General features: G+C 40.0%; 1 protein-coding gene across 2 annotated transcripts in view; it reads left to right on the forward strand.

Moving 5' to 3' along the window:
• The first annotated feature begins 762 nt into the window (after nucleotides 1-762).
• LOC150079043 (ranBP-type and C3HC4-type zinc finger-containing protein 1-like) overlaps nucleotides 763-18,402 on the forward strand; it is a 328,766-nt gene continuing 311,126 nt past the window's right edge. For both annotated transcript variants that reach the window (XM_090382645.1, XM_090382646.1), the window contains exon 1: nucleotides 763-879. In XM_090382645.1, coding sequence (XP_090238771.1) covers nucleotides 855-879 — 25 coding nt within the window. In that variant the 5' untranslated portion in view covers nucleotides 763-854. The remainder of the gene's footprint in view (nucleotides 880-18,402) is intronic.

The raw sequence follows: 18,402 nt of genomic DNA on the forward strand, positions 1-18,402 counted from the left end.
AAAATTTCTCGTATTATTGGGGGGATTGGAGCGTGGGGCTGTATCAATTGCAAAGGGATTTTAAAGTGCATGGTTCCTCCCCTCCCACTATAACGAAATGGACTTGGCGCATCATGGCGTAAGTTGATCAAAGTGAAAATCATCCTATAACGAATATAGCAAAATTTTGTGGTAAACCTAACCTTGGATTTCTAAGATATTTACGTGCAATTTTAACTCTATACCATTGAATGAAGTGTTGCCTTCCTATAATGAAGTTTTTTATCCAGATCGTTGTATAAATATTGCCACTATAATTTCTTGACATCACTGTATGCTCATTTCTGGTGATGATTAAAATAAATAAAGGAGAAATCTGAAGTATTCGGGCACTATAATTTCTTGAAATCGCTGTATGCTCATTTCTGGTGATCAATAAAATAAATAAAGGAGAAAAAAAAATCTGCGGGGTATACACGAAGAAAGTAAATGAGAAGAAAAAAATGCAAAGGTATAAAATTGACAATTTCGAGATATCACTCACATTGGTAAATTAGAACTTATTACTGACAAATTCAAAAATTCTTTCTATATATATATGTTAACCAGTTTAAAGAGAATTACAAACCAAACCATTGGCCATCAATGCAAATAGGATCTATATTACATATAAAAAAAGAAAATTTTACCAATTACAGTGTATCTTTCGGCCCGAAGCTTAGAGTGCCGAAAATAGGAATATGTTTTTTTTTTTTGCTTGATGCACAGAGAAGTATACTACTACTCCGTGGCTTGAAGCCTGGGAACGAAGAGAGTAATTGCAACGCATATCTTTGCTACTCATTCAGTGCAAATAGATATTGGGATATATAATAATGTCAGCCAATAAAAAAGACCAGAGTATGTATGGGTATAAATTCTTTTATTTTATCAATGTGATTGGATTTTATGAGAAGCTGAACTTTGTCAGGTTTTTTTTTTTAATTTTTATTTGAAGTAGCGTAATGTTTCTGAGCTAATGGTATTAGTTATTAATTAGTGACTAACAGACATTAAAATTAAATATGGGATTTTCAGGTTAGAGAATTTTCAAAAAATTTAACTTCTCTTCTCTTTTATTTTATCATTATAAGAAAAAATGTATATTCTGCAAGAATAAAATATATATTCTTGATTAAACAACGTTGATAAATTTATCATATTCAAACATGATCTGAAGAGCCAAAGTGAAAGATATTTTAGATGTGTTTCTAAACTAACTAATATAATAGCTTAGCTAAGAAAGCTAAGATTATAAGAAATCTTTGGTAAAGGATGCAAAGAAAAATATCAGACTTCTTTATTTATGTAAACATTAGAAGGGGGGTGAATCACATTGGCCCACTTGATGATCCTGCTCAGGTTGCTGACAAACTGAATATGTATTTTGCATCTACATTCACACAGGATGCATTCCTACATCCAATTAAATAATCAGCGAGAAAAATTAAGCATTCACAGTAATCACCCAATCTCAGATCTTGACCGTGCAATCACTCCGTTCTTCGACCATGCCCACGGTACAGAGACAAGTGGTACCCAGAAACTGGAGTGTAACATAATTTTATGATAACTGAGAGGAAAGTGGAAAAAAAATTGTTCAAGTTAAACATAAGAATGGCACCAGAGGTGGATTGGATCTATCCAATTATATTAATGGAGGTAGCAGGAAAGGTATTTTGCATCTACATCCAAACATGAGGATTTATTCAACAAGGGGAATGCCAGACGTTTATCAAACTCTAACAGGGAGATTATCCCCAGGGGCTCATATCTGGTGAGTATGGGCTTGGCACACCCAGGGTCCTGAACTGGATATCATCATTCTTCTCTTTCTCTCTCTCAGGGTAACACAAAGTTTTTTTTTTTTTGTCTGGTACAGCATACGCCTCAGGCTTCCTTGTACCATATGGCTGATAATAATAATAATAATAAGTGATTTTGTAATAATTGAGAGCAAAGTGGAGGGAAAATTGTTGAAGTTAAATGTAAAAAAGGCACCAGGGGCAGATGGAATCTATCCAGTTATCATGAAAGAGGCAGAAAGGGAAGTAAGCAAACTCTTATCCATAATTATGAGAGCATCCGTAAGTCAGGGGAGGTCCCTATGGACTCGAGATGTGCAAATGTATCCCCAATTCAAAAAGGTGGTTCAAAGGGTGACACAAATAATTATAGACCTGTTAATTTAACTTCTGTTCTGGGGAAAATAATGGAATCACTGTTTAAAGAGGTGATACAGGATCACCTAGACAAGACAGCAGTAATAGTTCAGCACAGCATGGGTTTGTTAAGGGGAAGTCTTGTCTGACCAATTTGATTGGATACTACGATGTGTTCACAAAGGAACTGGATGCAAAAAATAATTTTGATATCATATACTCGGATTTCAGGAAAGCTTTTGATACTGTTCCACATGGAAGACTGCTGTACAAATTGGAGCGGTATGGCATTAAGGGCAAGTTACTGCAATGGATAAAGGGATGGCTGAGTGGGAGACGGCAGAGAGTGGTAATAAATGGACACTGCTCTACATGGACTAATATTATTAGCGGAGTCCTCCAGGGTTCGGTGCTGCACCCATTGTTGTTTTGTGTATTTATCAGTGATATTGATGAAGGTATATCAGGCTTAATGTCCAAGTTTGCCGATGATACAAAGGTTGGCAGGGTTGTTAATGACACTAAAGACAGTATGCTACTGTAACAGGATCTAGAAAAGTTAGGCAGATGGGCTGAGAAGTGGCAACTGAAGTTTAATGTTGACAAATGCAAAGTACTGAATATGGGTGGCAGTAACCCAACAGAAATTTACCAACTGTGTGGTACTACATTCAGGGAGGTGGAGAATGAAAAAGACCTGGGGGTAATTGTGCAGTCAGGTATGAAGTTCTCTGACCAGTGCAGACAGGTGCCAGTGCAGGTCATGGAGTTTTGTCAATGATATATAGGAATTTTGCTAGCAGAGACAAGGAGGTGATTATCCCTTTGTATATGGCAATGGTCAGGCCACACCTTGAGTACTGTATACAGGTCTGGAGGCCTCATTTTAGGAAGGATGTAGTTGCTAGAACGAGTGCAGAGAAGGGCAACAGGATTGGTGAGAGGAACAAAGGGGTGTGCTTACAAAGAAAAGCTTAAGTACTGCAAGTTGCAGCATCTGGAGACTAGGCACCTTATTATTATTATTATTATTATATTAGCTATATGGTGCAAGGAAGCCTGAGGCTTATGCTGCACCAGCCAAAAAAAAATTCCCAATTTACCCTGAGAGAGAGAGAGAGAGAGAGAGACAAACAAAAGTAGAAGGGAATCACCAAAGAGAAGAATGATGATATCCAGCTCAGGACCCTGGGTATGCCAAGCCCATACTCACCAGATGTGAGCCACTGGGTTCGAGGTGATCTGATCCAGGTGTATAAGGCCTTGAATGGTTTGAGCAGGCTGAATGCTGATGGTATACTTCTGCTTGCTCAGATTAAGAACCGGAGGGGGCATAGATTCAAATTGAGGAAAGACAGTTGTAGAATAGATGTGCAGAAGTTTGCCTTTAGCTAGCAGGTAGTTGATTGCTGGAACAGACTTCCATCTGTTGTTGTGGAAGTTGATACCTTAAATAAATTTAAGCCTGAACTAGACAATCATTTGGAGTGACTGGATGGGTGAAATGGGAAGGTTTTTTTTCTTGTCTTACTATCTTAATGATAGTAAGATACTGCAACAAGATCTAGAGAAATTAGGCAGATGGGCCGAGAAATGGCAATTGAATTTAACATTGACAAATGCAAAGTACTCTGGGATTACTGCTGCACATATGCAGCAGTAATTCCATAGTAATATACCAGCTCTGTGGTACTACACTCATCGTAGTGGAAAATGAAGACCTTGGGTGTAATTGTATACTAATGAAGAAGTTCTCTGAGCAGTGCGGACAGGCTGCCAGGACAACTTACATGGTTTTGTCAATGATATTTACAGGAATTTTGCTAGCAGGGATAAGGAGGTGATTATACCATTGTATAAAGCAGTGGTCAAGCCACCTCTTGAGTACTGCATACAAATCTTGAAGCCTCATTATAGAAGGATGTACAGCTCCCGGAATGGGTACAGAGAAAGGTAGCAAGATTGGTGAGGGGAACAAAGGAGTGCTCTTACCAACAAAAGCTTAAGTTCTGCGAATTGCAGCATTTGGAGACTAGGCACCTGCAAGGTGACCCGATGGAGGTGCTTAAGGCTTTGAATGGATTGAGCAAGCTTAATGCTGATGAGATACTTCCTGTTGCTCAGACTACACATGAGGTGGCATAAATTCATATTGTGGAAGAATGGTTATGGAACAGAACAGATGTGCTTTAGCCAGTGGATGGTTGATTGATGGAACAAACTTTCATCTGTTGTGGAAGTGGATAGTTGAATGAATTCAAGGAGGAATTAGGTAAACTGTTGGAGGATAGGAGATTGATAGGTGAAATGGGCAGGTTTTTTATTTTTATTTTGATGCTGTATAAGCTTGCTTTCTTGCATCATTTGATAATACTAATATTTATGAATTGCTAATGGAAAATATGATTGACACAAACCAAGGAAGTATTTTCTTATATTAAGCTATTTAATTATGTTAATTAACAGAAATAGAAATAATTACATTGGAGAAGTACACAAATCCTTGCTTTAAATAGACTTCAGAAATAACTGACTGAGTCTACTGAATTGACTTTACTTTTGTACAGGACCCAATGACATAACTGCCTTAGTCTGATGGTATTAAAAAAATATATATATATTTTCTTTTCTGTTTATACACCTGCACTAGGTCAGAGGAGTTTACATTTCATCATTTTGAAAGTGAATAGAATTGTTAATTGTATTTACTTTCAAAATGATTTTTTTTTTTTTTTTTTTGATTTGGTAGTTGTTGGCGCATCGGTTTCTGTGGCCATATTGCACCTCCCAAGGTTTTTGCAGTACTTTGATCCAAGCCCGAGGCGGGAATTGAACCCGCGACCTTTGGGTTGCCGGGCAGGTACTTTACCCACTCGGCTAGCCCGGTCGGCCACTTTCAAAATGATTTGAATGACAGTCTACTCGTGTGCAAGAATATTTGCTGATCCTATCGAGGCAGTGTTAGGAGGGTCGGAAAACTGCTAGCTTGGGGGGAGACAAAGACGAATAGATTAACAGTAGCCACTGGCAGAGGTGAAAGAGATTCTTGCACTGCTTCTATTGGAATGAGCAGAAGCCTGAAAATCAAGATGCAGGATATTTCAGAGACTGCTGGGAGTCATTGCGGTACAAGTAAACACATGGGTTGTGTTAGGGTAGCTAAGAATAGAAATTGGTGCATGTATACTTGCGTGTACACCAATGCTAGGAGTTTAGTAAATAAATTTGATGAATTTGAGGTATTCTCAAAACATCAAAGGCAGATATTGTTGGGATATCAGAGAAGTGGTGTCACACAAATATAAGGAATGCAGAACTGGAATTTGGGGAGTACAACGTCTACAGAAAGGATAGACTAGATAGGAAGGGAGGAGGGGTTATGCTATTAGTTAAGAAATACATAAAATCCAAGGAAGTGAAGCCAGTGGACATCGCTGGACAGTGCAGTGTCGAGTCAGTTTGGTGTGACATAAGCATTGGGAGATCAAAATTGAGAGTAGGAGTGTGCTATAGGCCTAATGACTCTGATGAGTATAATAAGAAACTGTACAGGGAAATAGAGGGGGCCAGTAAATCAGAGAGTCTTATAATGGGAGATTTTAATTTCCCAGATATTGACTGGAATTTGGGGGCTTGTCACTCACACACTAGCAAGGCTTTTGTGGATTTATTGGATGATTGTTTTCTACATCAGCATGTTCGGGAGCCAACTAGAGGGAGGAATACTCTTGATTTGATTATCAGCAGTATTAGCATTAGCATTAGTAGAGGCATTTGATGCAAGAAAGCAAGCTTATGCAGCATCAGCCAAAAAAAAAAAAAAAAACCCACTTCCACTTCACCCCTCTGTTCGTTCAAAATACCTGTCCAGCTGACCCTTAAACTTATTTAGGCTGTCAACCTCCACCACAAGGGATGGAAGTCTGTTCCACCAACCAACCACCCGCTGGCTAAAGGCAAATTTCCGCACGTCTATCCTACATCTGTCTTTCCTCAATTTGAATTTATGCCCTCTCAGGTGATTTTTCTGAGCTAGAGGAAGAATCCCATCAGCATTGAGCATGCTTAAACTATTCAAGGCTTTATACACCTCTATCAGATCACCTCGCTGGTGCCTAGTCTCCAGACACTGTAATTTGCAAAACTTAAGCCTATCTTCGTAAGAGCACCCCTTTGTTCCATTCACTAATCTTGTTGCCCTTCTCTGTACTCGTTCCAGCAGCTCTACATCCTTCTTGAAATGAGGCCTCCAGACCTGTATACAGTACTCTAGGTGGGACCTGACCATTGCCTTATACAATGGAATAATCACCTCCTTATCCCTGCTGGAAAAATTCCTGTATATCATTGGCAGTACTCCATGAGCTACTCTTGCAGCCCGTCTGCACTGCTCAGAGAACTTCATATCTGCCTGCACAACCACCCCAAGTCCCTTTCATTCACTACCATTGTCAGTGTAGTACCACAGAGTTGATACGTTGCTCTGGGGTTGCTGTTTCCCATGTGTAGTACTTTACATTTGTCAATGTTAAACTTCATTTGCCACCTCTCAGCCCATCTGCTCAACCTTTCCAGATCCTGTTGCAGCAGCATAGTGTCAGTAGTGTCCTTGACAACCCTGCCAACCTTTGTATCGTCTGCAAACTTGGACATTAAGCTTGATATACCATCATCAATATCATTTATAAATACAGAAAACAATAATGGACCCAACACTGAGCCCTGAGGGACTCCACTAATAACATTAGTCCACGACGAGCAGTGTCCATTGATTACCACTCTCTGTCTTCTCCCCCTCAACCACCCCTTTATCCATAGCAGCAATTTGCCTCCAATGTCACACTGCTCCAATTTGTGTAGCAGTCTTCCATGTGCAACAGTATCAAAAGCCTTTCTAAGATCCAAGTATATAATATCAAAGTTATTCCCTGCATCCAGTTCTTTTGTGACTGCATCATAGTATCCAATCAAGTTGGTCAGGCAAGACTTCCCCTTAACAAAACCATGCTGTGTCTGAGCTATAACTGAAGTCTTGTCTAAATGATCCTGCAGTGCTTCTTTAACCAGTGCCTCCATTAATTTTCCTGGAACAGAAGTTAAGCTCACAGGTCTATAATTACTTGTGTCAGCCTTTGATCCTCCTTTGTGAATTGGGGTCACATTTGCACATTTCCAGTCTATGGGTACCTCCCCTGAGTCCAAGGAAGCTCTCATAATTATGGCTAAGGGTTTGCTTACTTCCTTTGCTGCCTCCTTTAATATAACTGGATAGATCCCATCCACCCCGGGTGCCTTTCTTGTGTTTATCTTCAACAGTTTCTCCTCCACTTTACTCCCAGTTATTTCAAGATTCTGTAGCTTACTGCTAGAGTTGAATACACCTCTGGCATTCCCCTTGCTGAATAACTCCTCATGTGTGAATGTCGATGCAAAATATTCATTTAGTTTGTTAGCTACCTGAGCAGGATCATCAACAGTTGACCCATCAATATCAAGTGGACCAATCTGATTCATCCCCTTCCTTCTAGAGTTTACATAAGTAAAGAACTCTTTGCTGTTTTTCTTTGCATCCCTTGCCAAGGATTTCTCGTAATCTGCCTTCGCCTGCCTAACCTCCTTTGTAACTTGGTTGCATATCAACTTGTATCTATCATAGGCTTCTGTGTCATGTGTTAATTTGTAAGTATCCCATGCATTTTTCTTCTCTGCCATATGCCTCATTAGTTCATCTGACATCCATTTTCGCCTAAACCTTGAACAATATTTCTTAGTTGGTATGTAAAGGCTAGTAGCTTCCAAGATAAGTTCTTTGAATGCTTCCCATTTTGAATTTGCTGTTGGTAACATCATCAGTTTGTCCCACTGTATAGAATTTAAATACTGTCTCAGTCCATCGTAGTCGCCTTTACTGAAGCAATAACCCTTCCCTTTACCCCTAATGGTAGTTACCTCTTTGAGTAAATCCCACTTCAGCACACTGTGATCACTGCCACCTAGTGGTTCATTTATCTGCAGATTCTTAATGCATGAAGAATCACTGCTGATAATCAAATCAAGAGTATTACTCCCTTTAGTTGCCTCCCGAACATGCTGATGTAGAAAACAATCATCCAATAAATCCACAAAAGCCCTGCTAGTGTGTGAGTAACCAGCCCCGAAATTCCAGTCAATATCTGGGAAATTAAAATCTCCCATTATAAGACTCTCTGATTTACTGGCCCACTCTATTTCCCTGTACAGTTCCTTATTATACTCATCAGTCATTAGGCCTATAGCACACTCCTACTCTCAATTTTGATCTCCCAATGCTTATGTCACACCAAACTGACTCAACACTGCACTGTCCAGCGATGTCAACTGGCTTCACTTCCTTGGTTTTTATGTGTTTCTTAACTAATAGCATAACCCCTCCCCCCTTCCTATCCTGTCTATCCTTTCTGTAGATGTTGTACTCCCCAAATTGCAGTTCTGGATCCCTTATATCTGTGTGACACCACGTCTCTGATATCCCAACAATATCTGGTTTTGATGTTTTGAGCAAAACCTCAAATTCATCAAATTTATTTACTAAACTCCTAGCATTGGTGTACACGCAAGTATACCTGCACCTGTTTCTATTCTTAGCTACCCTAACAGAACCCATGTGTTTACTTGTACCGCAATGGCTCCCAGCAGTCTCTGAAATACCATGCATCTTGTTTTTCAGGCTTCTGCTCATTCTAATAGAAGCAGTGCAAGAATCTCTTTCACCTCTGCCAGTGGCTACTGTCAATCTATTGGTCTTTGTCTCCCCCCAAGCTAGCTGTTTTCCGACCCACCTAACACTGCCTCGATAGCATCAGCAAATATTCTTGCACCCTTTCTATTTAAGTGTATCCTATCCCTGTAGAAGCAATCTCTCCTGTTAACAAGTACAGTCCAGGCTGAAAAAAATTCTACCCCTTGAGCCTTGCACAATCTTTCCAGGGCCGAATTGATCGACAAGGCTCTCATCATATACTCCCTCCTATCGTGTCTGGGCAGAATTGCAGACACTTTCAAATTCAACCCTAATTCTCGGCTTTTGTTCAACAGTGACCTGTACTTGTTAAGTAATTCTGCCAGTCTCCTACTCTTAATATTATTAGTGCCAACGTGTACGACTATATCACCTTTTGTGCCCTTAAAAGATGATATTCGCTCTACAACGTCATCAACCTTTGCCCCTGGCAGACATACCCTGGTCCTGTTCCACCTATCTTTTTTACAAAGCATGTCCCCGTTTCCCTGACAATAGAGTCACCAACAACTACTAGTTCCTTTGGGACCAGCGCATTCTGCCTTGGGGGTTGCCTCTGTGTCACGCGATGCCCAAGTGCAAGCTCTGGCGTTGATGTGGGCAGCTGAGAGCTTGATGGGCCCCTCACTTTAGTTTCTTCGAGGGCATCCACCCTGTCCTTCAAGCTCTCATATAGGCCCACAAGAACGCCGAGTTGTTGCCTGAAAAGTGATTCTTCATGCATTAAGAATCTGCAGATAAATGAACCACTAGGTGGCAGTGATCACAGTTTGCTGATGTGGGATTTACTCAAAGAGGTAATTACCATTAGGGGTAAAGGGAAGGGTTATTGCTTCCGTAAAGGCGACTACGATGGACTGAGACAGTATTTAAATTCTATACAGTGGGACCAACTGATGATGTTACCAACAGCAAATTCAAAATGGGAAGCATTCAAAGAACTTATCTTGGAAGCTACTAGGCTTTACATACCAACTAAGAAATATTGTTCAAGGTTTAGGCCTAAATGGATGTCAGATGAACTGATGAGGCATATGGCAGAGAAGAAACATGCATGGGATACATACAACACATGACACAGAAGCCTATGATAGATACAAGATGATCTGTAACCAAGTTACAAAGGAGGTTAGGCAGGCGAAGGCAGATTACGAGAAATCTTTGGCAAGGGATGCAAAGAAAAACAGCAAAGAGTTCTTTACTTATGTAAACTCTAGAAGGAAGGGGATGAATCAGATTGGTCCACTTGATATCGATGGGTCAATTGTTGATGATCCTGCTCAGGTAGCTAACAAACTAAATGAATCTTTTGCATCGACATTCACACATGAGGAGTTATTTAGTGAGGGGAAAGCCAGAGGTGTATTCAACTCTAGCAGTAAGCTAGAGAATCTTGTAAAAACTGAGAGTAAAGTGGAGGAGAAATTGTTGAAGATAAATACAAGAAAGGCACCCGGGGTAAATGGGATCTATCCAGTTATATTAAAGGAGGCAGCAAAGGAAGTAAGCAAACCCTTAGCCATAATTATGAGAGCTTCCTTGGACTCAAGGGAGGTACCCACAGACTGCATATGTGCAGATGTGACCCCAATTCACAAAGGAGGATCAAAGGCTGACACAAGTAATTATAGACCTGTGAGCTTAACTTCTGTTCCAGGAAAATTAATGGAGGCACTAGTTAAAGAAGCACTGCAGGATCATTTAGACAAGACTTCAGTTATAGCTCGGACACAGCATGGTTTTGTTAAGGGGAAGTCTTGCCTCACCAATTTGATTGGATACTATGATGCAGTCACAAAGGAACTGGATGCAGGGAATAACTTTGATATCATATACTTGGATCTTAGAAAGGCTTTTGATACTGTTGCACATGGAAGACTGCTGCAAAAATTGGAGCAGTGTGACATTGGAGGCAAATTGCTGCTGTGGATAAAGGGGTGGCTGAGGGGGAGAAGACAGAGAGTGGTAATCAGTGGACACTGCTCGTCGTGGACTAATGTTATTAGTGGAGTCCCTCAGGGCTCAGTCCATTATTGTTTTCTGTATTCATAAATGATATTGATGATGGTATATCAAGCTTAATGTCGAAGTTTGCAGACGATACAAAGGTAGGCAGAGTTGTCAAGGACACTACTGACACTATGCTGCTGCAACAGGATCTGGAAAGGTTGAGCAGATGGGCTGAGAGGTGGCAAATGAAATTTAACATTGACAAATGTAAAGTACTACATATGGGAAACAGCAACCCCAGAGCAACGTATCAACTCTGTGGTACTACACTGACAGTGGTAGAGAATGAAAGGGACTTGGGGGTGGTTGTGCAGGCAGATATGAAGTTCTCTGAGCAGTGCAGACGGGCTGCAAGAGTAGCTCATGGTGTATTGTCAATGATATATAGGAATTTTTCTAGCAGGGATAAGGAGGTGATTATTCCCTTGTATAAGGCAATGGTCAGGCCACACCTAGAGTACTGTGTACAGGTCTGGAGGCCTCATTTCAAGAAGGATGTAGAGCTGCTGGAACGAGTACAGAGAAGGGCAACAAGATTAGTGAATGGAACAAAGGGGTGCTCTTACAAAGAAAGGCTTAAGTTTTGCAAATTACAGTGTCTGGAGACTAGGCACCAGCGAGGTGATCTGATAGAGCTGTATAAAGCCTTGAATGGTTTGAGCATGCTCAATGCTGATGGGATTCTTCCTCTTACTCAGAATAATCACCTGAGAGGGCATAAATTCAAATTGAGGAAAGACAGATGTAGGATAGACGTGCGGAAATTTGCCTTTAGCCAACGGGTGGTTGGTTGATGGAACAGACTTCCATCCGTTGTCATGGAAGTTGATAGCCTAAATAAGTTTAAGGCTCAGCTGGACAGGTATTTTGAACGAACAGAGGGGTGAAGTGGAAGTCTTTTTTTTTTTTTTTTTTGGCTGATGCTGCATCAGCTTGCTTTCTTGCATCAAATGCCTCTACTAATGCTAATGCTACTCAAACGTGTGCTACTGTACTGTCACAGTTTACCACTTGTCAGTATTGGACCTAAACACAAATTTTCACAATATTGTTTCTTAATATTTTTTTTCATAATAAAGCAGATCGCTGGAGAGCCAGGAGACTAACTCCTAGCTCTGGCAATTTCACCACCAACTTCCATCAGCTTGCTGAGTGTGTCAGATATTAGGAGGGAGTCATCTAAACTTGAAACAAGAACGAGAAATTTAGATTCTAAATAAGCTTGTCAGACTTACCTTTGTTACCATGTGACAAAGTTACTGGCTCTCCTACTCTCCATAATAATGTAAAGTACAGTATTAAAAAAGTAAAATACAGTATTTAATGTTTTTTATTTCAAAGAACGACACTTTTTCATATTTGTATTGTATGACTTTTAAGGTTTTTTTATTTTTTTAAACGAAAACTCCAAACATGAAAGGTATTAAAACTTGTAGTACTTATTACATGCATGGGTTAAAGCCTGTTGTTGTTATTTTGTTTTTAGGAGCATTAACAACTAAAGCCATATTGCTCCGGGGATATGGGGTTGTCATTCCCTGACCTTTCCGCATCCTCTGTTAAAGCCCAAGAAGGTGTGATACTTTTTAACACCTCACTTGAATTTCTTTAAGCAGTTGTAGTTTTTGGTAAATGCAAGTGGAAGGTTGTTCCTTCACTGTATTTAGAAATTAAGATTTAGATGGAGTAAATGACAATATTTTAGAAGCAACAAAAGAATTAGAAGAGCTAAATAAAAAGAGAAAAAGTGGACATTTTCTCTTATTTAATATTTGGAAGACAGCATTGAAATTTAGATGCCAGTTTAGAAGAATATAGGAGTATTCTTCTAAACCATCCTTCCATCATATCTTCCCAAACTACTGAGATCTACAGACCCCTTCAAAAATGAAAAAAAGTTCATGGACCACCTATATATATACAGGGTGTTTTAAAAATGATGGTCAATAATTTAAAGGTGAAAAGTACAAACTAAAATAAGAAAAAAAATCACAGTGAACATCAGGCCACAAATGAACAGTTTTCGAGATAATGCACATTTTCTGTTAAGATCCGCCACTGACTATGGGAGCACTAGTTTAGCAAAAAGCTGTGAATTCTTTGCTAAGGGTGGTTTTATTAAACATAAGATAATACATTTTTAATTTTTTGTTTCAACACCACAGATTTTTACAAATGGTACAGGATGTTACAAAAGGCGTTCAAAATGCTGTCCTTGCATCCGTATGCAGCTTTGTAGTCTTCTCTGCATTGAGTTGCGAATCCTCTCAAGCATTCCTGGATCATTTCTAATTTTCTGTGAGGCTCCTTCAACCCGACGCTTCAATTCCTCAACTGTGTTAATGTCAGAAGTGTACACCAAGCTTTTCATGACCCCAGATACAAAAATTCGTAGGATTTAAATCTGGTGATCTGGGAGGCCACATTATAGGCCCACCTCTACCTATCCACCATTGACCATATCTGCTAGTTAGATACCAAGTAAGGTTTCTTAAAATGGAAAGTGGAATGCAATGTGCTATCATCGGTAAAACTATGGACAGGATTTCCAGTCAATGGAAGAAGGTCATTAATATACAAGAGGAAAAGAGTGGGGGAAAGAACTGAACCTTGGGGGACACCAGCATTAGTAAGGAAGTTAGAAGGCAGAGAGCCATCTACCATCATTCTCAGTGAGCGATCAGAGAGAAAACTGGATAACCAATTACAAAAAACAGTTGGCAAACCATAAGATGGAAGCTTGTTTAGAAGACCTTTATGCCAAACACGATCGGAAGCCTTTGAGATGTCGAGCAATTGCTTGTGTTTCACCGAAATTTTCCATTGGATTTGTCCATAAATGGGTAACATAAGCCAGAATATCACCAGTGGATCGACACTGACGGAATCCGTACTGGCGATTGTTGATCAGATTGAAGGTTTCTAAGTAGTTTAAGAGTTGGCGGTTAACTGATTTCTCCATTACTATAGAAAGAGTAGAAATAATTGCAATGGGACGATAATTGGGAGGGATTTGTCACCCTTTTTTAGGAACTGGCTGGATATGAGCAAATTTCTAAGCAGAAGGAAAAACACCTTTGGAATAAGAAAGTGAAAAAAGGTGGCAAAGAACGGGAGTAAGTTCAGGAGCACAGTTTTGAGAACAAGTGGAGAAATACCATCAGGAACTGGAGTTTCTGAGCATCAAGTTTCATCAAAATCCTTCTGACTCCCTTTTGGAGACCACAGGAGGCATTGAATGAAGTGTGTCGGAATTGGTTGGAGGTGTTTTACCAAGGTCATTACTATATGAATTGGAAGAAAAATGGGATGTTAGCAGATCAGCTTTATCCTTGGCCGAAGTGATAACAGAACCATCTGGTTTTGACAGAGGTGACAGCAGAGATGGGCAGAAGTTGTGGCCAATAGCTTTGGCAAGAGACCAGAATGCTCGGCTACCATTAGGGCAAGAAGCAAGTTTTGTACTCTTAGCCTGTTCAAAATCTAGTTTAGACTGATTAATAACTGCTTTACAATTGTTGTGAGCTTTGGTGTAGGCAGAAAATGAAACCGAAGAATTGGAGACAAGCCAATTACGATATGCAACATTCTTCTTCTGAACGGCCTTAGCACATTTTTATTGGAAAACCAAGGTTTAGATAAAGGATGAGATTTTAAAGTGCAGTGTGGGAGAAAGGATTCCATTCCTACAAGAATAATTTCACTGACACGATCTGAGCAAACGTTGACATCAGAAGTTTTGAAACAGTAGTCCGACCAAGGAAAAGAAGAAAAGAAATCTAGCAGGTCACCCCATTTTGCATTCTTGTAATAACAAACAACATGAGGTTGGGAATAGTCATGAGATAATGGAGAAGAGATGATCACCAAGTTGTGATCTGAGGTGCCAAAAGGACCACTCACTTGACCATGTACTTAGAAGTGTTGTTTATGAGAAAAAGATCGGGCATGTTGGCTGTATGGTTAGGATTGTCCGGTATTCTTGTAGGTAAATGAACAATCTGTGTGAGGTCATTAGTAATTCCAAAAGCCTCAGCATCTCGGCCAGCTGGGTCGGTGTGACTAGAAAATGGAAACCAGCTGGAGTTGTGAACATTAAAATGATCAAGGAAAATTACCTCACTAGAAGGATCACCCTAGCTAGAAGAAGACTTAGATGGAACAGAGTTAATTTTTTCCATTCCATTCCTACAAGGATTCCATTCCTACAAGAATAATTTCACTGACACGATCTGAGCAAACGTTGACATCAGAAGTTTTGAAATAGTAGTCCGACCAAGGAAAAGAAGAAAAGAAATCTAGCAGGTCACCCCATTTTGCATTCTTGTAATAACAAACAACATGAGGTTGGGAATAGTCATGAGATAATGGAGAAGAGATGATCACCAAGTTGTGATCTGAGGTGCCAAAAGGACCACTCACTTGACCATGTACTTAGAAGTGTTGTTTATGAGAAAAAGATCGGGCATGTTGGCTGTATGGTTAGGATTGTCCGGTATTCTTGTAGGTAAATGAACAATCTGTGTGAGGTCATTAGTAATTGCAAAAGCCTCAGCATCTCGGCCAGCTGGGTCAGTGTGACTAGAAAACGGAAACCAGCTGGAGTTGTGAACATTAAAATGATCAAGGAAAATTACCTCACTAGAAGGATCACCCTAGCTAGAAGAAGACTTAGATGGAACAGAGTTAATTTTTTCCTCCCTTCATGTCCTGTCTATCCTTTCTGTACATATCGTATTCCCCAAATTCCAGTTCTGCACTGCTTATTTTTGTGTGGCACCATGTCTCTGATATCCCAACAATACCTGCCTTTGATGTCTTGACTAGCTTCAAGCTCATCAAATTTATTCACTATACTCCTAGCATTGGTGTACATGCAATTATACATGCACATGTTTCTACTCTTAGTTACCCTAACACAGCCCATGTATTTACTTGTTCCACTATGACTCCCTGCAGTTCTGGAAATTCCCATTGCCTTGCTTTCCAGGCTGCTGCTCAGTTGCATTTCAATAGAAGTAGTGCAAGAATCACTTTTACCTCTGCCAGCGGCTACTGTTAATCTGTTAGTCCGTGTATCCCCCAAGCTAGCAGTTTTCCGACCCACCTAACTCTGCCTCGATAGCATCAGCAAATATTCTTGCACCCTTTCTATTTAAGAGTATCCCATCCCTGTAGAAGCAATCTCTCCTGTTAACAAGCACAGACCAGGCTGAGAAAAATTGTACCCCTTGAGCCAGTCTCTCCAGCGCCGAATTGATCGACAAGGCTCTCATCATATACTCCCTTCTATCATGTCTGAGCAGAATTGTAGACATTTTCAAATTCAACCCTAACTCATAGCTTTTTTCAGCATTGTAAAAATGCTGAAAAAAGTATCAAATGTTTTCCTGAAGTCCAAGTATATGATATCAGAATTTTTGCATTTTTCTTACCTTATCATAGTATCTAATCAGATTAGTCAGACCAGATTACCCCTTAACAAATTCATGCTGTGACTGCAGTATAATTGCATTCCAGTCTAACAGTTCTACATTTATATAATTAGATTGTATGAATTCAATTATTTATATTTTACTGTAATGTACCAGTAAGTTGTCGCTTTTTTCTTGAACAATATTTCTTGAACAATATTTCTGTTTTAATTTCTGGAGGGTATCATACGGAAGTGGTCTACGTACTATATTGAGGTAAACTCCTGTTATTATTTTACAAATACATTTATATAATGTATAGCACTGCATTTATTCATTAACCAGGGACTCCATTATTTTCCATGGAACAGAAATTAAAGCTATCAGGTCTGTAATATGTCCGAAAAAAAAAAATTTGTATATGTGTAAGTTGTTGTTGTTGTTATTTGGTTTTTAGAAGCATTAGCAACTAAGGCCATATTGCTCCGGGGATATGTGGTGGTCATTCCCTCACCTTTCCGCATCCTCCGTATTTGGTGGCTCACGTGCTCGAACCCTGGTCTAATCAAGAAGCATGTGCTATGCACTGCTGCTCCTGCCTACCTGGCTACGGAGGTGCCCATTTACATGTAAGCAGGAAAGCTCTGTGTGTTTATTAGTGTTGTGATGGCCAATTCTCCACCAAATTTTACTTTCAGTTGGTGGGTGGTACCCCTGATAGGGCCTGTCTGATCAGATACCCTCTGACTGAGACCCCCCTCCCCAGTGTGGGGTTAAATCATCAATAAACTGGGCACCAGGAGCCAGCAGGCAACTAACCCTCTTTAGTGCACCCTGCCCCTATGACTTCAATCTCTTTCTCTCTACCTGTAGGAATTAGTGACACAGAGGTGACTATTCTGTTCTTTATTCTTCTAATTCCTGGTAGAAGTCTTCCAAACCATCCACCACTTTTGCCATCAGCTGTACTCCATGCTTACACTTCCCCCCTCCACCCCATGCTCCTTTTCAACAAAAACTTCACTTTTTTTTTTGGAGGGTGGCCTCCTGGTAAGCTCATGTGATGCCACGATTCATCTTGCAGAACTATACTGAGTCCCTACTTACCTGTTCTGGCTCCCATTGCCCACAATGGGAACTAAGAGTTGGTCATGTTCCATGGGCCTTAGGCTTAGTGGCCAGAACAAACACAATCTAATGCTATAACACAATAACAAAACACACACAAACCATAAAATATACGCATTATCTGGCCTTTACTGAGTTTGTATTAGATCACAAAGTTATGACGAAGTTTCAGTTGTAGGGCTGGCTTGGTGCAACCAGACAGGAAACACTATATTATACTATACTACTATACTATACACATTGTATTCCCTGTATTCAAATTTTTTATCCCTTATATCTGAGTGACACCACGTCTCTGACATCCCTACAGTATCTGCATTTGATGACATAATTAGTACTTAATTACAGCTGTGTGTGGTGCCTCCGTAGCCAGGTGGGCAGGAGCAGCAGTGCGTAGCACACGCTTCTTGATTAGACCGGGGTTCGAGCCCGTGACCATCAAATACGGAGGGTGTGGAAAGGTCATTCCATTAAGTTCCCGTTTTCAGACGACCATTCCCTAGACCGAAGTCCATCCATGGTTAATGTCATGAAAATGGTAATTTTTGCTAGTCTAATTTAAAATATTTTATTATTCAAAATAATATAACACAACTCAACACAAATTAATTAAACTTTAAATCGGCCACTTGGCCTCCCATAAGAAAGATTAATCTTGATTAATCCATTTATCTTAATTATGGGAGTTCCTGTCCCTGCCGCGAGGAGGCGGGCCTCTACTATCTTCCCGTATCCTTTTCCTTCGAGTAAATACCATAACTACAAATTTATTAAAATACGAGAAGAGACACTTATTCGTAAACATGATCCACAGACCAACTCTCTCCAGACTTCCAAGAGACATCTCTAATTCATGCCTCAAATCAGCATATATTATGCATTCAAACATAAT

Source organism: Mastigoproctus giganteus, chromosome 10 (genome assembly GCF_048544385.1).
Source record: "Mastigoproctus giganteus isolate SK-2022 chromosome 10, ASM4854438v1, whole genome shotgun sequence".
NCBI lineage: Eukaryota > Metazoa > Arthropoda > Arachnida > Uropygi > Thelyphonidae > Mastigoproctus > Mastigoproctus giganteus.